The sequence below is a fragment of the Anser anser genome (assembly GCF_964211835.1).
Source record: "Anser anser genome assembly, chromosome: 16".
Classification (NCBI taxonomy): Eukaryota; Metazoa; Chordata; class Aves; order Anseriformes; family Anatidae; genus Anser; species Anser anser.
This window is the reverse complement of record NC_139737.1, coordinates 11,679,987-11,702,273: the sequence shown is the minus strand read 5'-3', so window position 1 is coordinate 11,702,273 and position 22,287 is coordinate 11,679,987. Positions and strand designations below refer to the sequence as shown.

At 52.9% G+C, this 22,287-nt stretch overlaps 1 protein-coding gene across 2 annotated transcripts in view; it reads left to right on the top strand.

Moving 5' to 3' along the window:
• TOX2 (TOX high mobility group box family member 2) overlaps nucleotides 1–22,287 on the top strand; it is a 135,540-nt gene that overhangs the window by 3,639 nt on the left and 109,614 nt on the right. The window contains exon 1 of one of the 2 annotated variants that reach the window (XM_083801525.1): nucleotides 2,326–2,520. The exons of the other annotated variant lie outside the window; for it this stretch is intronic. Within the exon in view, the coding sequence (XP_083657651.1) occupies nucleotides 2,419–2,520 (102 nt within the window). The 5' untranslated portion in view covers nucleotides 2,326–2,418. Of the gene's footprint in view, nucleotides 1–2,325; nucleotides 2,521–22,287 lie in introns of those variants that run through there. 2 annotated transcript variants of the gene reach the window in all.

The following is a 22,287-nucleotide window of genomic DNA, read 5'->3' as shown; positions in this document are numbered from 1 at the left end:
AGAGGCTGCAGACACCTGACGGCACCTCGCCCTCCGGCCCCCGGGCTGGGGCACGCCGGGGAGCCAGCCGGCACTCAGCTCTACTGCGTTGTCTTGTCCTGACAGCCTGGGGAGCAGAAACGCTGGAGACGTCCCCGAGGTGAGCTGCGAGAGTGTTTGATGGAGAGCGTCTCCTCTGCCAGCTTCCCTTGGTATAGAGAGAAAAAAAAAAGGCATTTATGGATATTAATAGCAATAACACTTTGTGACGCCAGAGTTTTCAAATCAGTCTCTGTTTGAGGTCTACTGACGGCAGATGAATGTGCAAACTTTGACAGGGGTGATTGTCGTGAATCTCGTCTTTCGAGGATCTGAGGAGACATTAAGGAACTGGTGCAACGTTTGGAAAAGGCGAGCTGCTAAAATGGTTTGAATGGGACTGAAAAGAAAGCGGGTTGTATCTGCAGAGAGATGCCACAAGTTCGGTGACAAAATGCATTCATTTTCTTAGGAAACAGCAGAATTTAATCCTGCTTTAAGTGAAAAAGCCAATTCAACCTTAACTGTAAAGCTGCTAGCAATGTCTCTACACTATATGAAATATAATAATTATGATAATTAATAAAGATAATAATACAGTAAAACCTTGCTAATTCATACTAATGACTCAGAGGCTGCTTACTAATTACTGAATTTTGTGGATAAACAAGCCAGAATAATGCATCATAAAATACACTTTGTTCCATTATTTTGACAACTCTCATTTAGTTTTAATTATTTATACTTCATAATATACTAGTCACCGTACTTGGGAGGGTTTTACAAAAATAACGAAGCCCAGAATTTGACATGACTGAGCAGTGTTTGCTGAAACACAGAGGAACGGCAGCCCTTTCTGGATGTGTGCAAACTGGGAAAAGCGCGGATCAGCTGAACGCAGGTCAGCAAAGCGGTTGTACAGAACATCGTGCGTCCCCATCACGCCTTTGACCAGGAGGAGACCTGGGAGCAGTTTGCCTCGTGGAGAACTCCCGCAAACCGACCTGCCAGGCACAGGAGGACCAATGCTTCTTCAGGAAAATCATACTGTTTGGAAGAATAGTAATAAAAGTGAAGCAGTTTTAGTGCCCAAATCGAGTTTTATCCTCAAATCAATTTTTTCCACCATAAGGACGGCTAAAATATTGTTTTTAATTTAAATGAGAGCCGTGATTTTTACATAATCACTGGATTCCTGGAGCTGGCATTCCCTCGAAATCCCAACCTGCATCCCCACTCCTGAATTTGGCAGGAGTTAGCCACGCTGTTGCAGTGAAGGAGCCTCGTGGAAGAGTCCTCTTATTTATTTAGCACAGTTTTCCAGCTACAGACAGAGCAGGGCTGCCCAGAGCCCTGCAGGGTGCAAGTTGCAACTGTGTCTTGCTAGTCATGACGTTTAAACGAAATAAAAAGGAGCCTTTTCCACTGATAATTTGCCCGAAAGTGACTCTTTCAGCTCTGTCCTAGCCGTCTGCGAGCTCACGGAGGGCTTATGGCAACTCGGTGTCTCTGGGAGCGGCATCCCATCCCGCACGAGCTCAGCCGACGATGTTGGGTTGCCCTGGGCTGGTTTCCTAAGGGACCTGCTGGGGGATGTTTGGGGTCCCGGGGCCGGCCGGCCCTGCGAGCCGGCTGGGCCGGGGGTGGCCGCTCCTCCACCGGCGGGCAGGCCGAGAGGTGCGGGGAGAGAAGGGAGCCCGGCGGCCGTCGGGCTCCGGGCCCCGGGGAGCCGAGGCTGGAGGCAGAGGCTGAGAGCGGGGTTCGTGGGCCGGAGGGAGCGCGGAGCTCTCGGGAGCGAGCTCTCCGCTTTGGGGTCGTGCCGAGCCGGGCCGGGAGGCGTCCTTCTGCGGGGGGGGCTTGGAGGGGACACCCGAGGGCTGCGGGTCGGGGCGGGGGAGGGCTGCGGGCACCATCCCGCGCCCGGCCCGGCAGCAGGGCTGCGATGCTCCAAGCGGGCCGCGCTCCCAAAGCTCCCCAGCCCCACTGGGCACGGTTGGGGGGGGTCTCACCTTTACAGCGCCTCCTCCTCCCCAATCCCCCACCTCGGAGGGGACGTTGCGGGGGGGGGGGGGGGCGAGAGGGGAACAACCCCCAGCTCCAACCCCTTTTATTTTTTTTTTTCCAGCCGTCCCAGCGCCGGCCGGCAGCGGGGCTGGGAGGGGAAGGGAAGGGGGGGGGGGGCAAGCCGCCGCCCGGCCCCGCCGCGAACAATAGCGGCCCCGGAGCGGGGCGGTGCGGAGCGGGGCGGGCCGGGGGCCGCCGCCCGCCCCCCCGCCGCCGCCGCCGCCGCCTCCGCCGCCTCCCGCCCTCTCCCCGCCCCCCGCGCCAGAGGCACCGCCGCCGCCGCAGCCGGGTCCATGCCCGCTGGAGCCCCCGCCTGCCGCCGCCCGCAGCCCCGGCATGGACGTTAGGTTTTACCCCTCCGCCCCCACCGCCGTGGGTTCCCTGCCCGGCGCTGACCCCCCCTGCTTGGGGCCGCTGGATTATTATCACTGCAACAAGGTAAAGGGTCGGGGTGAATGAGGCTGGGGGGGGGGGGGGGGACACGCACACACACACACACACGCGCGCGGGGATCGTGGGGCTGCTCCGGAGCGTCCCGCCGAGGTCCCGCAACTTCTCGCCGGGTGGGTGGAAAAAGTGCTGGCGGCGGCGGGAGGGAATTTTAAAAGTGGCCGGGAAGCGGCGAGGAGAGCGGCGGCGGCTGCTGCCCGCTTCGCTTCGCCCCGGGGCCGCCGCGGAGGAGGCGCCCGGAGCCGCTGCCTGCTGCGGGCGGCACCGCCGGGGGGGGAGCGCTCGGGGCCGTGCGGGGCTCTGCGGGGCGGCCGGGGCGGGGTGCGGGGGGGAGCGGTTGCTTTCGTCGGTTTGGGAGCGATTGGGTTTGGTCCGTGTTTTCCCTCCGGGAGCGTTTCTCTCGGAGCGGTTCACGGGCTGCCTGCTGTTGTCGGGCACTTTGCGGGGTTTTCGGAGCGGGGTATGCGGGAGCGGGGCCGCCGCTGGCTGCGGGGCTGGGCCGGGGGGGGGGGGAGGCCCGGAGCTGGCCCCCGGCCCCGCGCTCCCTGCGCGCCCCGCGCCGCGGGTTCCCTTTGCCCGCAGCCGCGAGAGGGATCCGCGGCGGGGGGGGCGGGGGGGGGGGCGATGGAGAGCGCTGGAGGAGCCCTAGGAAATATCCTTCAGCCGGGGGAAGGCGAAGGGAAGGGGCCAGGGTGCTGGGCGGGGGGGATGCGGAGTTCTCCGCCAGGACCGCCGGCCGGCTGCCGAGGAGAAGAGCAACAAAGCCGGAGGGCGCCGAGCCGCTCGGAGGGAGGGTCCCGGCCTCAGCCCCCGGTGCCTGCGTCCTGGCGGGCCAAATCCCGGGAATGGCCCCGAAAAAAGTTCATAAAGGGAGAAAGGCTCCTGCGGCGGGACCGCGGGCGAGGGTGCCCTCGGCTCATCTCGCTGCTGTGCTACTTCGGGATCGAACTCTTTGTGAAGAAGCAGGAGGAAAGCTGGGTGGCTTCCCCGCTGCAGCGAATTCATCTTCATGCGTCGGGATGTGTATTTAACCGTGCTCTGTCACTGGGGTTATTTGTCTCTATTTATTAAGTCGGAGTAAACCTAATAGTTCTCGTTTATTTTGAGATGCTTGATTGTCCTGAAAGGAAACAACTTAAATTGATTTCTTCTGTATCCACGTACTGCTAGTTTCAAACTGTTTTATTATCACTGCCGTTGCTCTTAAAATGCTAAATATGCTCTCAAAACACTAACGAGAGCCGGGCCCCCTGGGAGCAGGTTATCCGTGCCGCTGAGACGTCAGCCGGTAAAGTGTGCGAACGCCGGAGGTCCGGGATCACACGAGCTTGTGCCTCCGTGAGCTGCGGCCACCCCCAAATCCTGCAGGCTTTAGGAACTCGATTTTCCCAGGAAGTTTAGAGATGTGAATGTGGTCGAGTTTACGTTCCGGTGTTCCTCCCTGAGGTCGGGCAGGCAGCACTGGAGCAGGCCTGTGGCATGGGGCTGCCCCGTCCTGGTGTCCCCCCAGCATCTCCTGCCCGAGCCTTGGGGAGCGCGGGCTCATCCGTGGCCTGAATCCCTGAGATTAGTCCCGGATTAGTCCCGATCGATCCGCGGGTGCTTGCTCGCGCGTGTGGCAGGAGAGGCGTCGCGGGGCCGCGCACGGGGAGGCTGGAGGAAGCCTCCTCCCCGGGGCTCCAGCCAGCGCAGCCGGGACGCCGGGAGACGGGTCCGCGTGGTGCTGGTGCGGGTGGATGGGACACTGGAGAGGAGCACCCAAGGTACTGACCACTGCCACCAGATGCTGCTGTTGTCACTGCTACAGAGGATCTTAAGACAGCGGGAGGAAGAAAGGAAACGACTTACCCTTTTCTGATATTCAGGGTGCTCTTTTTTTTTTTTTTTTTCTTTCTCTTTTTCTGAGTTATCAAATGTCATTTGCTTATGCGCAGCGGTGCACGTTTGTCTGTGGGATGAGGCTGCTGGAATGGAGCCAGAGACGAAACGGGTTGACTTTGTTCTCTCGACCGAGCGCAGGTCTGGCAGTCCCAGCCCCAGTGCTGAGGGGCGGTGGTGCTGCCCGTATCGCCTGCTGTGCCTGCAGCCTTCGCTCCGGAGAGCTTGTAGGGCCGTTGCAGGCTGCATATGCCCACCGGCACGCTCTCACCCCGTGCCCGCTGCAGCAAGCGCTGTCTGAGCACACGCGCATCCTCGGAGCCGTGCGGGACCTTCAGCGAAGCTCCACAAACTCCTGCCGGTCCCTACCCCTGCGCTCCTGCTCCGTGCTGGCATCTTGGCCCGGAGCCGGGCTAAGTAAGACATCGTCTGCCTCGAAACATTTCCACTTGTAAAATTCCACGGAGAAGGGGAGGGTGAAGTGGAAGACTGGGAAGTTCTCATACAGGGCTGTATGAAATCGTGGGCTCTGCTCTATCCCAAGAGCAGAGCAGCACCGCCGCGCAGTGCTTTCGGCCCTGGAGCGTGCCGGCAGGATCCCTGCCGAGCTGGGGCGATGCTGCGGGAGCGAGGCGGAGTTTATGGAGGGGCTTCAAAGCCCTCTGATTTAAAGTGCTTGTCTTGTTCGGGTTCAGCTTTTTGCTCCCGATGGGCTGCTGTGTTTATTCGTTTGTTTAGGGAACGCCGGGAGGGTGTGCGCAGTGTCACTGCGTGTGAATAACTTGCCCGGAGCCGGCAGGCGCTTTGCCCAAAGGCAGGGAGCTCGCAGGGAGCCGCGCTGTAGCCCAGAGCATCCCGAGACATTAACAGAATTGTTTCGTGTGCTTGTTGAATGTGATATTGTTACCGTGAGATTTCCGATCTCATCTGCGCGCTGCGGCAAGCCGCGATTTCTCTTTGCAGCTACGGAGGTGCCTGTTAAGTGCCAGAATTTCCATTTTTAATGGACGAGGGACGTTTCAAGGGATAATGAAATGGGGAGTATGCATCCAGCCAAGGCCTCCCTACGGGTTGCATTTTCACCTTTCCTCTCACCGCCCTTATTTCCCCTCGTAGGGGCAGCCAAAATGCCGGTGCCTACCTGCAGCGTGTGCTGGGGTCCGACCCCAGGGACATGGGGTGAAAGGTTGCACACCCCGGATAGAAAGTGGGGTGGAAAGGAGCCTCTTCACCTGCTGACGGCATTTGACGAGGCGTTTTTATGCTCTGGGCATGCTGGTGGCAGAAGGGCTCCCCGGCTTTCCAAGTCTCCATCATGGGTGACCCCCGTGGAGCATCCTGCCCTGCTGGAGGCCGTGGTGAGTGGGAGGAGGAGCAAACCCCAAACTTCCCGGAGCCTGGTGCTGCTGCAGGGAGGACTGATGCTCCCCATCTGGAGTTTTAGGATTGTACTGGGTGCCAGGCTCAGCCTGGTGCGTGGAGGCGATAACGGAGTGAAAGCTTCCCTAGAGCACCTAGCAGTGAGCGTTTTCCACACCAGGATGCCAGCCCCTTCCCGTGGGCTGGATCCGGGCCCCACTCTTTTGTTGGGACCATTTCAGTGTCAGGTTGTGCGTCTGCAGCAGCCAGAAAGGGCTGGGGAGGTTCAGCTCAAAGTGATGCCATCTCCAAAAGGAGCCCTCATCAGAACCACACCGGCCGTGGCTATCAGCTGTCTGGTGCACCTACCTCTGTTCCAGATTCCTCTTTTAAATCTGGGTCTAAAACCCCTTTTTGCACCTCCTTTTTTTCCTGGGACATTGGTGCCAGCTGCAGATCTGCCTCCTGCTCCCTGCCTGGGGAGATGAAGCTTTGCTGGGGCCAGGCTGGTGCCTGGGTGCTGCGGTGGTGCTACAAGGGCAAGGCGGCGTGGTTGTGCACCGTGTAAGCGTCAGGCCCTGGCGGGATGTCTTCACATCCCTCCGGGTGCTTTGGGAAAAGTTGGAGATTTTTCCTACTTCAAATCTAGAGAGACCTTTTGCATTTGTGGTTCAGAAGAAGTAAACCATGGGGAAAAAAAAAAAAAACAAAAAAAAAAACATGCAGTCTACTAACGTAGGGGCTCGTCCTGCTCCTACCAGAGCTGCAGCGACAGTAGCTAGTATGCTAGCTGAATTATTAGCATGGAAGGATTTTTGAGGCCTTGAATTAGGTGTGGGTCCTAAGTATGAGAGAGAGGTTTTTGTTCTCAGCCTGGGCAAAATCACTTTTGCGAGGGAGGCGTGCAGCAGGGATCCTGCCTGGGCGAGGGGCGTGCGGCACTGCTGCGCTGCGGTGTGCGAGGAGTGATCCTGTGCAAACGTGGAGCAAATCTGGGGAGTGAATCAACATCTCCCTCTTAGAGATTTAAGTACAAATTCTTAGTTGCTTCTGGTGTTTTGTTGATCGAGCTTGGTTAGCACGATGCTAGATTTCTACTTAGGGCCATGATTGATGGGGGGGAGGAGCAGGACCCAGCCTGGGAATACTGGATCTATGTGGAAGGAGGGGGCTGCTGTGACACTGGGAATGCCCGGGGTCCTCGGGGAACTCCGGCATCTAACAGAGAGCCATTAACCCTGTAGCGTATCTGCAGGAATCAACAGCACCGCCGAAACCTGTCCTGGATCTTTCTGACAGGGCTCTGTCGCTCTGCGGCTTCAAACACCCCCGTGCCTTGCCTCTTCGGCTGATAAACGGAGAGAAACTATTTTGCCGATACACCGTCATAAATTATGGATAACTAAAATCCGCTAGTCATGCGATGGGTATTAATCTGCAACCAAGGCTCTCTTCTTTTAAGAACCCTTCAGAAATGGGATGCGAGCTGCTGCTCTGAGCCCGGGTCAATGCAGTGAATACATCGCTGCGGAACATTCTGTTTTGGTTTGACTTTTACTGTAACTTGTAAATTGCAGCGATAAACACGGTCCCTTTTTCTCTGTTCCAGAACTGCTTTGCCATGCTGGAAGATAAAATATATTCTTTTCCTCTTTACTTTCTAAGCCAACTCCGGTTTTGAAGTAGAAAATCTTTCTTTGGAGATGGAGGATTTTGGATGGGGAACAAAGCCTTGCAAACTTTTAATTTGGGGCCCATTTTATTCTCATTTGGCAGGCAGCTCCCGCTGATTTGCAAAATGTGGATTTTAGGTCCCGAGTATGGGCAAGGGCTTCCTCTGAACAGCGCTTGAGCCACTTGGTGGGACGACCCTGCTTTCTCCAGAGCAATCTTTGATGGTTTGCAGTACAGAAAGCGTTTGAAGCTTAATTTTGCCTTGGGCTTTAAGTCCAGGATTCGGAGCTGAATAATGAATGTCCGTCCATTCACAGAAATTGTTGTTCTATGTGTAAGCGCAGAAGGAAGGCTTTAATCTGGTTGTTCTTGGAATAACTGAGATATTTTGAAGACCAGTCTGGCTTGTGTACAGCAACATGTTTGTAAGGCTTAGTTGTGAATAACACTGTTAAGGGCCTGATCCATGAAAGTCCCCATAGAACAGCAAGCATCGAGAGTCTGAAAATTCAGGATCAAAATCTCGCTAGTTTCTTTGATCTTTTTATGATGCTTCAAATCAATTATAAACATTGTCCTTTAAATCGTGGCACGTTACGCATCCATAGCCATGGTGTAAATTCATGAATCGCTCTGGACTTAGTCTGTACCGCTGAGCTTGCAGCAGGCGTGGGGATCGGCTTTATACATCCGTAATGGGGAAACTGTTTCTGTTGGGAAATCATATTGTCTTCGTATTTGGGACAGAGCATCCCGTGGTCATGCAGTGCGGGGCTGCTGCTGGCCCTGGTGGTGGGAGGCAGGGTGCCGGCAGCCCTTGCAGAGCTCTTGTGGGGCTCTGCTGCAGCTGGTTGGAAGGACGGGTGCCTCTAACTCCTTGCCTGGCAGTTGTCATCGTGGCATTTCTGCAGCATTTCAAGAAAAAACTCAGGTTTTGTTCTGCCTTCGTGTGGCACCGCTCTGCCACCAGGTGTAGGGAGCAGGAGGTGAGGACCCTGCTGCCCCAGGGTGTGATATCTCCCCTCGGTGCTGAACTTCCCCTATTACCTTTGTGCTCATCCTACTAATTTATTTTTTTGTTTAACAAAATGAGCTCTAAATGCTTTTACCATAAGTTGGGTTATATCTTTCAGTGTAAATGAAGCATATAATTGTGTTTTCCTAACAGCTCTACATTAAAATTAAGTTATTGTACTGCTAATGTGTTTTCCTTGACAATTTTCCATCCAGAGAGTGCAAAGCTTCTGTCTGAAGCTGTTGCATACCATGTTCCCAGTCTCTTCCTTGTATTTTATTCTGCATTTCTGAAGCCGGGGTAAAGTGTTAGCACGATTCCAGCTTTGGTGCCATTGACTCCTAATTGGAGGCTTGAACTCAAATATTCTACCTTCATGATTTTCCGTATGCGTTTTCATATGATTAAAGCTTATGCTGGGGACGCATGGCTCAGCTGCAGCAGGGAGGGGGAATCTTGCAACAAAACTTACTGAAACAAACCCTAATCACACTATTTTTTACTAAAAAAAAGTGTTTGAAAACTGTGCAGAATTGCTTGGCTTTGCACTCGTGCGGCCAGGTTTAAATATTTTAAACATCCGCATCCCCCTCTCCTGCTTCTTTCTATTGTTTCCTTCTGATAGTTTTGTCCTGATGGATGCCATTTCTTCTTTGAAAAATGGCACTGGCTGCTGCGTCGCCTGCAGGCGAAATCTTTGCATTATGCCACAGAATCTCTCCTCCGCCGTAATCTCGTGCATAGATTGGTTGACCTCTGCAGATATAATTAAATCTCTTCCTGACGACTGCGCGATTTTAGCCCAGCTCTGTGGCCAGTGCGTCTGTTAGCTAAGTGTTAAATTAGGGCCCTCTACCCGTAATTGTTATTCTGGAAAGACGATTTGAGAGTCGGCTGGTGCTGGTGGCTGCACGCAGCTTCGGAGGAGCCTTATCGGAGGAAATGGGGTGACTCTGGGGCTGAGGCAGCTGCTTGACCTCTAATTATAGCCTGGTCACCAGGGGCTGCGTTGCACAACTGTTTAAAATGGAGATTTTTATATATACATACACATATATATTTCTGTTGGTTTAAGCACCAGGCCCCTTGCTCTCATGGTGCAATTTTTCTGCATTTCTGTTGAGCTCCGAACCTGGCAGGGGCCAGAAGAGGGAGGTGGCGGGGTGGGACCTGTTCCCAGGCGGGGTGGGAGCGAGGAGCGCTCCTTTATCAGGTTAGCTGGATCACATTAGCAGGTTTTCTTCCCACAAAACCGCCTGATGACTCAGAGTTTCCATTCCCGTCTGGATTCATCCGGAGGCTCCGTCCCCTTTCTCTGTCTGCGTGCACACCGCGCTCTTCCTCTGCTCTCCCCTTCAGAGCAAACCATCCTCTTCCTCCGCATCCCCTTTTGTTTGCAGGGTGGAGCCTGCGCGCTCGTGCGCTTGTGGTCGGAGCTGCAAGATAAGGGCTGTGTTGTGGCTCGGCCGTTTAGCCTGGCAAAAACTGCTCTTGGCCTCCATTTCCAGAAGCAGTGGGTTATTTTGGGGTACCTGAGGGATTTGGGGGTTCTTGTGAAGGCTTCGGGTCACCCCGAGCACTGAGAAGACCCAGGTCTCTGAAGAGGGGCATGTGGAGCACGAGGCTCCCCAAAAAGCTTCTTTCTCCCAGAGGTGTGGAGCTCCTCTTTAACATCTCTGAAAGGGTTCCATGCAAGCCAGGCGTGGAATTAAGACTTCCCGTTTCATCGGTTACTGAACCCTAAAACAAAGGTAAACCTTGTCAAAAAATAAAAAAAATAAAACCGTTTAAATGTGTTCTGTGTCTCTCATCTTTCATTGGCACTGGGAGCACCGCGCTGGTCGGGGCGAGCCTGCCCTGCGGGAGCAGCCCCACGGGAGATGCGTTTTTAGGGAGTCTCAGGAACTTGGTGTCTAGCCCCTGGCATCAGAAGGGGGCAGCGTGTGCCCCAGGGCCCGTAACGGAACAGAAGCTTGGACAGCATAGACACGACTTCAGGAAATTTTTATGGGGAATTTTGCATGGAGACACTTAATTGAATTATCTTGGTCTGCCCCAGCTTATGCAGTGGGTGATGAAAGTGCTTGGATTTCACCCAAAGAAGAAAAAGCAGAAATGCTGTGCCGGGGGGGAAACGTGAACCAGAGAAGCTGGGGTCTGTTGTAGCACCGGGAAGCGTTTGTGCCTCCTGGTGGGGAAGCGTTTGTGCCTCCTGGTGGGATCCTGCCCTGTTTGTCGGCGTTCAGCCCGGGGAGGCAACTTTTTCCCCTGATGCGTTATCTTGTCTCTAAATAGCATTCAAAGGAGAAGAAGAATGTGCTGTTAAAAATACCAAACTTTGGGGAATGGCTGGCAGACTTTACTGCTGATAAGCATTGTTGATTGAAGATCAAACGGCCCTTGAAAGCAGAAGGAAAACCTTCCAGCAGAGCCGTGGATCTGACCCTGCAGCCAGACAGTGAGGTCACCCGGGCTTCAATCTGTGTATATTTAGGAACCTGTGCTGGAATTATGGTCTGGTCTCCTCTACCCCAGACGGATGTTGGCGACATGGTGGTTTTAAACCTGATAAATCTGCTAAAGCTGAGAACAACATTTATTAGACGCCAAGAAAACCAGAGTCATGTTTTCATTATTAAGTGGTAGGTGTTTTTTTTTGTTGTTTTGTTTTCCCTTAAGATAAAAAGCCTGCCCAGAAGGAAAGGCTGCAGGTCACAAAGGGAACCAAAGACGAGTGGCGTGTGCTTTTTTATTAATTGACAACCTGCATTTCTGTGTCAAGGTGGCAAATTAATTGTGGGTGGCTGTCTGTTTGCAAACGAGGGAGTTCTGCCGTGCCTGTGCCAATCTACGCGTGGAGTCTTTAACTACTTGATTTAAGTCAGACCAGTGTGTAGGCTTTTTGAGAATAATTTTAAAACAGTTTTTTCCACTCTTTGATTTTGGAGAGGGGAAAAATGTTATCAAAACGGTCTGCTGAGCTTCATAAACTTGCAGCAATTTAAGTAAGGTGGTTGGCATGTAGTGAGCTTCTTTTTTTGGGGGGGGGGCGGTGGTGCACACCCTGGTAGGGATCGCCATATGTAACTTCAGTCACCTGTGGAAGTGGGGTACCAAATTTATGTGAGAGCACAAATGAAACAAAGATGTGTTTAAAAACATAAAATATAGATTGGAAGGGACCTCCGGAAGTGTATTTAAAATAATTCCAGTGGCACCTTCCACTACTGAGGTGGCAGAAGAGAAAAACATCTACATCCAGCCCACACCACCTAAAAGCCTTGGGATGCAGGTCCGATACAGTGAGAATCCTGCTGGCGACGGCTGCAGTCCAATGCTAAATTGCAAGGTTGCAATAAAAAGGGCTTTAGTTAGAATTACTAAAATGGGAGGTGCCTCCTTCCTCAGAAAACAAGCAATATTGACTGAGATTTAGAAACACATCTTGCAGGAGCAGGCATCCAGGTTACGGACTCCAGAGGCGCCTCCGGCATCCTTTCCCTAAAAGTGTTACTATTTGTATTGCAGTGGAGGGTTTCATTTCATTTTGGGGGCTGGAAAGGTCACAGTGAGAGAGTTTGAGAGGAAATAAGTGACGAGCTAGAAACAAGGGCAGCCTAGTAGAGAACTGTGCAGCTTCTCCCTGTGCAGCTTGCGTGGCAGCGCGATGCCACCCCGTGTGTGTGACTGCTGATGCTGCAGGCTGTGCCGGAGTCGCGCAAAGTCCCTTTGTAATATTCCAGCCACGTCCAGCTGGACTGAAAGCCCATCTTCATCGTGGTGTTGGTGATACCTAGGGGCTGCCTTCCTGAATGTGAGCTGCTGCACACTAAACAATGTGATGTTGAACATGCCCGATTTCAGGTACAACTGTTGGGCACTTTATAAGCTCCCTGGCCAGACGGGGAGTATGGTTTTGCAAGAAATACAGGGAGGCTCTACAAGTAAAGATGAGGTAGTCATTGTCAAAATAAGATCGTTGCAGAACAAGCAAATCCAAGTGTATCGTGGAAACATTTCTGCTGTGAACTGTGCTTGATTCATTTTATGTCCTGTCCAGAACTGTCCTCCATATGAAGCCAAAGATCTAGCTCCTGGCTGCTGAATAGCACTGCTTAAAGTCAGGTATCTGGGAAACGTGGATATCAACATCCTTTTGTTTTGTGGAGGTATCTTATGATGTTCTGAAACTCATCTGGAGCTTCTTGTTTGCTCCCAAAGTTGGAAATCGTGGGCAGCATGTTGGGAATGCCAAAATCCCGCTCAGAGATAAGAAGAGCGAGCTCCTGGATCTAGGGCTTGTGTCACTGTCATCGTGCCATGAGTGTGGGGAAGGTGCCAGCCTGGGAGGGATCCTCTGCTTGGCAAAACCAGGTCTCAAGAGCAGGCTGCCTCTTTGCTTAGTGCAGTTACAGCTGGAAGGACGCGGGATGAGGAGGTTTCTGAAGATCTGTTACGCCTTGTCCCACCACTAGGTCACCGCGCCAGAGCACTGAGGGACCAGAGATCCTCGGGTGCTGTGAAATGGGGCTGGTGGCTGACATCCTGCCCTCTGAGCATGGCTGTGCGCATCTTGGCTGCTCCCAGTGGCAGTGTAGCATGGACAGGGACTAGCTGGGCCACCCAAAACTGGTGGCCTTGTCCCTTCGGCCACAGCTGGAGACCCTGGGGGAGCCAACGGGGAGATCCAGCTTCCTTTGTGCTGTGCTTGTTTGGAGATAAACTCAAGGTCAAATAGTACTAATCCAGCACCATCCCGGCTGAACTGGCTTTAAATTTACAACGTGAAGCTTGCGTGGTTGGATGCTGAGCCTTTCCGAGCACAGCTCCTGCAGGTGGAGGTGCTTCTCCCGATGCAGAAGCGGAGCCAGGCCACAAGTGTGTTGTGTCCTTGCCTGAGCACCGCTGAGCTCCACAATTGGAGTCCACGGGGCCGAGGCGGCTCAGCAGGAGCTGCTTAGACCTCACAGCTTAGGGCCCTGTGTGAGATCATTTTCCCTTTGCTGTGTTTAAGTGGCGCAGGCTTGAGCGGAGCGCCTTAACGAAGCACATAGCGTAGTCCGAGCGGGTGGGAGGGAGGTGAAAAAGGGAAAGCTTTAATTCCCTGCTCATCTGTGCTGCAAATTCCCTTTGGGGAGGTTTCCTCTCTTCCTCCCTGTTGTCCAAGTGTTTCTTCTGTTACATGTGTTATTTTTTTCTGTAGCCCGGGGGCTGCCGCAAGAGGTGCCTCTTTGCTCTGCCGGCTGTTCCTGATGCTTCCTTTCCCTTGCTAATAACAATTGTTTCTGCCAAAATCGCTTGGCGGTGTTATGTAAACCTAGAATCGCGAGCTAACGCTCTGCTCCGGGGGCTCCTACACATGCCGGATGGGATTCGCGCCCGCACTGACTCCGCTGCCATCAGGCACGTTGTGCCACGTGTTGCCTTGGCTCAGCATCCCCCCGAGGTGAACAGCCACCGGCCACGTTATCCACAGCGATCTGAGCCAATATCCCCCTTCTTGCTGGCATTTTCAGTGGGAGGCATGAAAACACCCCGTAAGCCACTCAGGGCTGGGATTTAAGCTGTTTCTAGAGCGCGGTACCGATGCATCAGAGCTCGTTCTTGGCGCTGGGGTCTCTGTTTCTGCTGTTGGGTTTGCAGCAGCGTTGGCGGGTGCTATGTGCGTGGTTTCTCGCGAGCACCTAATGTGGATCATTGCGTCTCCACCCCGCTGCTGCCCGCGGGGCAAAGCCTGGCTGCGTGGTCCCTGTGCTTGCTGCCAGCCAACCGATGGGATTTGAGCTCCTGAGCACCTTCCTGGAGATGTTGGATTCCTACAGAAGTGCTAGATGGGGACCTCGTCCCCTGTGCCAAATTGCATGGGACCTCCTCGGGAGCGTGCACTCCCTCAGTTGCAACCGGTTGTTTACCTGGGAAGTGATGCTAGCAAAGACCTTAATGAATTTCTAAGTGCTTCTTAATGTGATTTGGCAGCCAAAATTGAAGAGAGAGAGAAAACCACCATTGCTGTGTGCCCAGCCTCCTCCCCACATACTCCACTGTTTGTGAGAGATTAGGGGGAGATTAAATCCTGCAGAACTGGCAGGTGATGCTGATGGATGTTGGGAAGGGATTAGGGTAAATCCATTCCTCCTCCTGATTTAGCTCAAGATTTGAATTCATTGATAAAATTTGCCCGGGTTTCATTTCTGAAACCTCCTCCAAGCTGGTGACTCTGTGGAGGTGTAAATGAAGGCAGAACTTGTCTCTCCTGGCTAATGAATTAACCTTTATCAGGCTGATGAATGCTGAAGATAGCTGTACATCTGTTCCTGTCGCAGCATCCAATTAACCCACAGTGCCACGGAGTAAAAGTGCCAAGGGGCTGGCTCCTTGGCAGGAGGTCTGATGCGCCTGTCCACTGCGGCGTGGCCACGAGTTGTTCACCGTGGATGGATCCGTGTGTGCAGGATGCTGTCAGTGCTCATTGGCTGCTTGAGTGTCAGCCCCAAATGCCATCTCTCGACCTGGAGATGACGTGGAATGGGTGCAGCTATGCACTGGGGTTCAGTGGCTGGATCCAGCTGGTGCTGCATTGGTGTCCTGGCTGGTTGGTTGGTTTCTGGTTGGTTTTTCTTCCGTGGTGTCCTGCCTGTGGGGCTGAGGGTTAAAGAGGATGATGATGGCAGCCTCTGGCAGCTGGTGGGCCTTCTAGATGCACCCCACAGCATGACCACAGGGATGGAGAGACTCCAGAGCGTGCTTCTACACAGTGCCCCAGCACCAAAAGCCTGGCTTCCGAGGAGCATCAAGCCTCGTGGTGCCACCATTTGGGCTGAGGACTGGTGCTGTGACTGACCCCAGCACTGCTGTGCCCGATGCTGGGCATCCTGCTGGGGCTGCGGGAGGGAGCACGACTCCGCCGTGTTTGTGGGGACATGCCCAGCACAAGGCAGCAGCACTGAGCATCGGTCCTGGTTCTGGTGAGAGATCATGAGAGACGTCACTTCTGCATCTCTGCGCTGGGCATGGTCAAACGAAGTTCTTGAGGAGCTGCTGGGAGCGCAGGGGGTGCTGCTGTGGGGCCTCTGCCACAGAAGAGCTTTATAAACTGGGGCAGCGCACCGTGGGGTTGTTGCTGCTGAAGACATGCCCTGCCCAAAGCATCTGCAGAAGCTGGCGAGGTAGAGAGAGGAGAAAAGCGTCACGCAATGCAACTTTGGCATTTGGGGCTTTTAGAGATGACGCACGCCCTGGAGCCTTGTTTGGAGCCCTGACCCTGGGGGTGCTTGTGCGAAGCGGCTTGGCCGTCTCGAGGCTCGATGCCACCCACAAACCTCGGCTCCGAGCTTCCCTGCGGAGGAACCACCTCTGTGGTGGCCATGCTGGCAACTTCAGGATGCTTCAGAAGAGAAAGCGAGCCTGTGAGCAGCAGGTATCTTCATGCTGCTCGTCAAATCTGATGTTTAAAAATCACGGGGATGCATGTAAAGTGGCACATAAGCCTTTTTGACCAAAGAGGCCAACGTGCTCATGCAAAGCTTGTCTTGGAAGCTTGGGGAATCTGAGGGCGTGGTGGCCCCACCATACAAGCTTATGGCAAGTGCTCGATAACCACTTGGAACAACTCTGTTTGCTTCCTTGGAGTGGCTTTGGATTTACACGGCTGTAAACAGCAATTGCAGTCTCCTCCAGACCATTAGAGATGCTGGTGGGATGGGTAGGAAAAAGGAAGCCCAGTGATAAGTCACAGACAGCTGGGAGTACTTTCAAGAACATAATGCTTGGGAGTAATTTAGAAATAATGTCATTGGAATTATGCTTTTCTAGAAAGGGAGAAAGAGAGCTCGAAATTAAATATACATTAAACAGAACTTTCTTAACTTCGTTAAGCAAGAAGATTTTAAGGGCAGTGTCTTGCAGTTTCTTCATCATGCTGCTGCACAGGCTGGTGTTTGCCTATGAGTATGTCTCCAGGAAGAGCAAGAAGTACAGTTAAGTTTACCATATGGTGGAGGAGAATTTTCTTGTGGTGATGGCAGTTTGTTTACAATAGAATTACCTTTGTATTTGCTTAGCTTAAACATGAAAACAATGGTTGTTGTAACATCTCAGTAAGAGGAATATTGTTTTAAAGCACTTTGGGGTTACGATAGTTGAGTGTGGAGTGGAGCAGGTAAGCCCCGGCGGGGCTGGTGCTTTAGCTGACAGCATGATGTGGGGACGTGCAGTGCAAGTCTCCACAGGCCGGGTGGGAAATGCGTTTTTTGATGTAATTCTTTATGCTCCTTTCCTTCTCTCCTCCCTCTGCTCACCCCGGGGAGGAGGAGCAGCATCTCGCCCCAGCAAAATGGTTAAAACTTTTGTATCTAACACTGGAGCTCACTGGGCGCTGTGACGAGGGAGCCTGATACAGGTCAATGAACCCGAGGAGGGGAAGCACCAACTCTTGCTTGCATTTGGGGGTTTTCTAGTTTTTGCCTTTTTTTCTAACTCTGCCTAAATGTGACATCTCGTGGTGGGACAAGCGGGAAAGTTCTCGCTGCCGCGGCTCTGTGTGTCCGTAACTGCATAAATAGCTGCCGGTGGTGCGGGGTGGCTTGCACCCCCAGCAGCCTGTCTGCACGCACAGCCCTGACCACGGGAGGTGTCTGTGCACCCAGGTCCAAGCTGTGTCCAGGAGGCAGCTCTCTGGAGCTGCGGATGCATGCACAGCAAGCCGAGGCCTCGGAGAGTTTGGCACAGGTTGGTTTTCCAGCGGTATCCAATGATGTAATATAGCAAATATTAGGAGAACAACATCTGGTAGCACTGCTGTCTACATGCTCACTGCAAACAAATTTTCAGACCTGTGTAAACATTCGGTTTAGTAACATAATGCTGCGGTAAGAGGCTCGTGCAGTCAAGGCCACCTGCTTTCTTCTTTTCCTTTCCCGTACAGTAACGAGGCCATTTTTAGTTTGGTTTTGTTTTCAGCGCAGTGAGTGACACTTTAAAAGCAACTAAAAGCATTAAAAAGAGAAGTCAAGATCTCTTTGTGCAAAGGTGTCACCGTTTTATTTTGAGCTTCACGTTGCAGTTGGTGGTTCATTATCTCCAGTTGTAAAACAGGTGGGAATGACTCGGATATCCTGGAGGAGGGATTAGATCCTGACCGGGTTCGGTGCAAGGTGTGTGCTGCTGGTGCTGGGCTGGGTTTCTGCTGCATGCGGCAGGGCCCCTTTGCTGTTGCCTCTTGTCCCAGTGGGAAACAGCTCTGCGAGGGGTGGTGTGAAGCCGTGAAGTGACTTGGCTGGTGACGGGAGCTGAGTGAGCTCCTCCAGCCCTTGCCGACGTGGCAGGGAGGTGCCTGGAGGGTGCAACCCTGCCCAGCTGCTTGGCGGGCAAGCGCGTGGTGAGTCCCAGCCCCGCACAGGCAGGGGGAGCTCTGCTGGCTTTGCTTGGGGCTGCTGGGGGTGCAAGGCTTTGTCTGAATGTAGGGAACTGCAAAAACTGAGCTGAGGTCTTACTGCAACTGCGTGTGGTCCAGTTGGCCAGAATGGATTCTACCAGGTACTGAGCAAACACCAGGTCAAGGATGGTCCTGAAGAAAATGTAAGTGAGAAAGCGTGGTTTTAGGCTCTCCTTTAGCTCCAGGAGGTCCCTGGGGGTGGAGATGCCAGCAGCCTGCTACAGCCGCGTTACGCAGGGCCTGGTGCAGCCACCAGCAGTTTACATCAGGCCGTGGCCTTCCAGCAGTGCTGCCTTCAGAAGGGGCCCTAAAAGAAATGGGGCTGGTCTGGCACCCCTGGTGGGCTGCAAAAGGGGGCTTCAGATGTCAGAGTACCAGTCCCACCTCCAGATTCCCTGGTTGATTCACTTGTGATTTATTCTTCACAAGGCACGTGGTTTATGGCTTTACCAAAATCACCAAAGCTGAAAATTTCATGAATCCTATTCCTTCCTCCCAGTGACTACATGCTTGGTGAAATGTTCACGTTCTTCCTTCCCCTTTCTCTCTCCCCATGTGAAACGTCCTGCCTCCTCCTCCGAAATGGCCGCAAGCGGGGCGGGCGCTGCTCCGCGAGCAGCTCCAGGCTTGCGGGAGGTTTTCTCTTCAGCACGTCACCTCATTGCCTTTCCTTTTGGAAAACCGGGGGAAAACACTATGAAAAAGAAGTTCGTCCACTTCCACACTCATCTCACTGGGGCAATGACGAGAGGGTAAATAGAAAGGTGGCTGCTGAAGCGGTAACTGCTGCCTGCATGGGTTTTGCTGAGTAGCTGACACGTGAACTCCAGAGCTGGAGCAAGACCCGTGCTGACGGTGGCTCTGTCAGGAACACGTCTGTCCCGTGTTTATTTGGGAAGAATAAACCGAGAGAGGCCATCTCCGCTTGGAGCACTTGGGGCCCCAGCACCAGAGGATGTGGGGCTGTTGGAGCGGGTCCAGAGGAGGCCACGAAGATGCCCAGAGGGCTGGAGCACCTCTCCTGTGAGGGAAGGCTGAGAGAGCTGGGGCTGTTCAGCCTGGAGAGGAGAAGGCTCCGGGGGGACCTCAGTGCAGCCTTTCAGTACTTGAAGGGGGCTTCTAAAAAGATGGAGAGCAGCTTTTTACTCAAATAGATAATGACAGGATGAGGGGAATGGTTTTAAAACTAAAAGAGGGGAGATTTAGACTAGAGGTTAGTAGGAAATTCGTCACTCAGAGGGCGGTGAGGCCCTGGCACAGGCTGCCCAGAGAAGCTGTGGGTGCCCCATCCCTGGGGGTGTTCCAGGCCAGGTTGGACGAGGCCCTGGGCAACCTGATGCGGTGGGTGGTGTCCCTGCCCGTGGCAGGGGGTTGGAGCTGGGTGGGCTTTGAGGTCCTCCCAACCGGAGCCACTCTCCGATTCTCCAGTCTCCCCCATCTGGCAAGTGGCCGGCCGCAGCCTGAGCGGTGCCATCGCCGGGGGTCCCGGTCCCCTGCGTGTAGGTGGTGGCCTGGGCTGGGGTCTCTGCCTCCACCTGGGGGTGAAGACAGGTCAGTGTGAAGGCAGGCGATGTTTCCGTTGCATTGCGCTCCTTTCATTCAAAGGATTGCAAAAATCACCAGCCCTGGGCACACACTCCTCTGCCCTGGCCGTACCTGGAGGGGAATTCCTGCCTGGCACAGAGGTGGTGCCCAGGCCCCATCCCATGGGCAGTGCCTGGAGCATCCCTCGATGGCCTGAAGCCCTCCGTGACAGCCAGGGACTTCAGCTCACATTACCAGAAGACTGATCTTAAACATCAACAGCGCATGTGAATGGGAAAAGGAGGCAGTTCTGGTTCCCCCACGCTTGTTACAATCGATATGAACAGATTTCATTTAAAAAATAAAATAAAATCTTTAAGCGTGAAGCCGGAGAGATGAGTGAGTGTAAGTGCTGTTAGGAGATTATTGGTCATGCCCAGCTTTGTATAATGAAGTTACCTGCTTTGGGGGTAAAACAGCTCCTGGCAGTGCTTAGAGGGGTGCCAGGCCCCTTTCACCCTTAGGAGGGGTCAGCAGGATTTAAGGGCGCTAATCCGGAGTGCACTGGTGGAGGTGGGGGCTTGTCTGGTCCCAGTACTGGTTGAACAGGCTCTGGTTCAATCCATTTGCATCTCCCACCACCAAGCTTTGATGATGATGAGTGTTTTTTGTGTTTTTCTCCACCAAGTCAGTTCTGGCGGTGAATTAAATCATTATGTGTTTTTTTTTCTTTTTTTTTTTCTTTTTTTTTTTCCCAGTATTCACTGTTCTGAGCTAAATTAGAATAGAGCCTTTTCAAACCAGTCCTTTAATAAAGTATTTAGTTAATAGATGATGCACAGCTCACAAAGCTTGTAAGAATCTGACATGGGGTATCATAATATTATGATATTTAACAGCAAAACCTACTGCATTATCAACTTACCTCTACAGCATGGAGAAGGCAACAGCTGAGGCATAAAAACTAATGCTTCAGTATGACAGAGCTAAAATTGAACTTGGCAATTACTGTGTGCATGATTCACAGTATTGTGAAGTGAAGCTACTATATAAATCAGCTCCAGTAATCATAGGGTTTAAAATTAGTCAGTTACTATTAACTCTGCCAGTGTTAGCATATGCTGAAGAATTATAAAAGTGAAAGGTACGGAATATCTGAAGTACAGGTTTAAAGTAAACCACTTGAACAAGCTCCCAGTGGGAGGATTTGAAGTTCATGCAGAAGTGAGGTTTTGGGTGCTCTGACAAAGGTTTGTGGAACACATTTAATTGCACATTGCAGCCTAATCTTTTGAATGCTTAACATCCTTTAGAAAGCACCTTTTCATGTTCCCAAGACTTTCACAGTTCACAGAGGGTAAAGTGATGATTGAATTTAATTTTTTCTCCCTTACAGATTATTTTTTTTCCAGAGCAGCACTATTCAAATACTTTGCAGAGCTCTTCAATGCCAGGCACAGAAAAAAGGAAACAGCAGGATAATGTTTTAAAATCATTATGGGGAAGTGAAAGGCTGCTCTGAGCACAGCACAGAAATTAGCAACCGCTATGATTGCTAAATTTTTATTCAATGCAAAATTCATGGAATTGGCTGCTATGAAAAAATAGGGGAGTCAAGTTATTTAATGGGTTTCTAAATTATGTAGGATGCACAAATATTTTATAGGGGGCACAGAGCTGCCTGTGTTTCTGTGTGCAAGCAGGACCTGGGAGCAGCTCAGCTGCGGTCAGATGCTTGCTTTATTGTCTGGTCCTGTCCCCTTGCTTCTCAGGTTCAAGTTCAGCTTAATTTTTGAAATAACGCCGTTTCGGTCTTGGTGACGCATCGCTTTGATGAACGTACATGGGTGTATACCTCCGAGAGCTTTCGAAGAAGGGCGAAGATGCACCACTGACTCGCGGCAGAGCTTGTGCCCTCGCCCTGGGCTCCCCACGTTGGGTGGCTGCGGTACCAGGGACCTCGCACTTCTGGATTCTGGTGTCTTGGCTTTCTGTGAGATGTTTGGCTGAGCTGTGTGCGCTGTGAGTGATGTTAGAGGAGGAGATGGCTTTGTCTGGAGGCAGGCAGCCTGGCCTGGGCTGCTTCCCGCAGGATGCTCCTGGCACGTGGCTTCGTCTTGTTTCAAGTGCATCAGCCTGGAGGCTCTGCCTCCCCACGCCCCCTGCTTCACCCGTACCCAGATGGGGCCCCTCGCTCTTTGTGTCCTCCCTTGCCCGGGCAGCTCCTGCTCTCCCTGCTGCTGAAAGGCAGCTCCCGTCTCTCTTCTCCCTTTCCATGTCCGACCTTGAAACTGTAACACCAACATACGGTGATGTCTGTGTTTTCCTCCCCGCTCGCCTCCTTCCCTGGCCATATCCCAGGCTGCTGGTTGCAGCCGCGTTCAGTTCCAGAACAGGCAACTTGTGTCTTGTTTCCAACTCCATCGAAGTGGAAATGTTGCAGCAAATCTCTGCTTTATTCTTTCTTTACTTTTAGTCCCCCCATGTGTCCTAATTATTTAGTGCAGTGTGCTCAGGCAGGGTTTCTGAGGATGCTCTGGCAGGGAGAAGGACTGGATGAGACCGTCTTTTTTCTCTTTCTCTTTCTTTTTCCTCTCTTTTGCTCTTTTTAATGGGGAATAGGGGTTGTGGCGTGCAGCAGGACTGTGCTTTACTCCTGGTAAATATGCAAGCGACGTGCAGAAAAATGCTTCGTTCATCCCAGCAAGGTGGGGATGGAGAAGACAGCGGTGAGGGATGGCTAGGTGCTGCTCTGGGGCAGTGCTCGTGTGCGATCATGGAGTTAGTGCCTGCACTCCGCGATTAACCATGAAGACCGTGAAGGTCACTGGGCACAGATGAGCCTATTTGCCATCCTACTGGGGACTTTGTG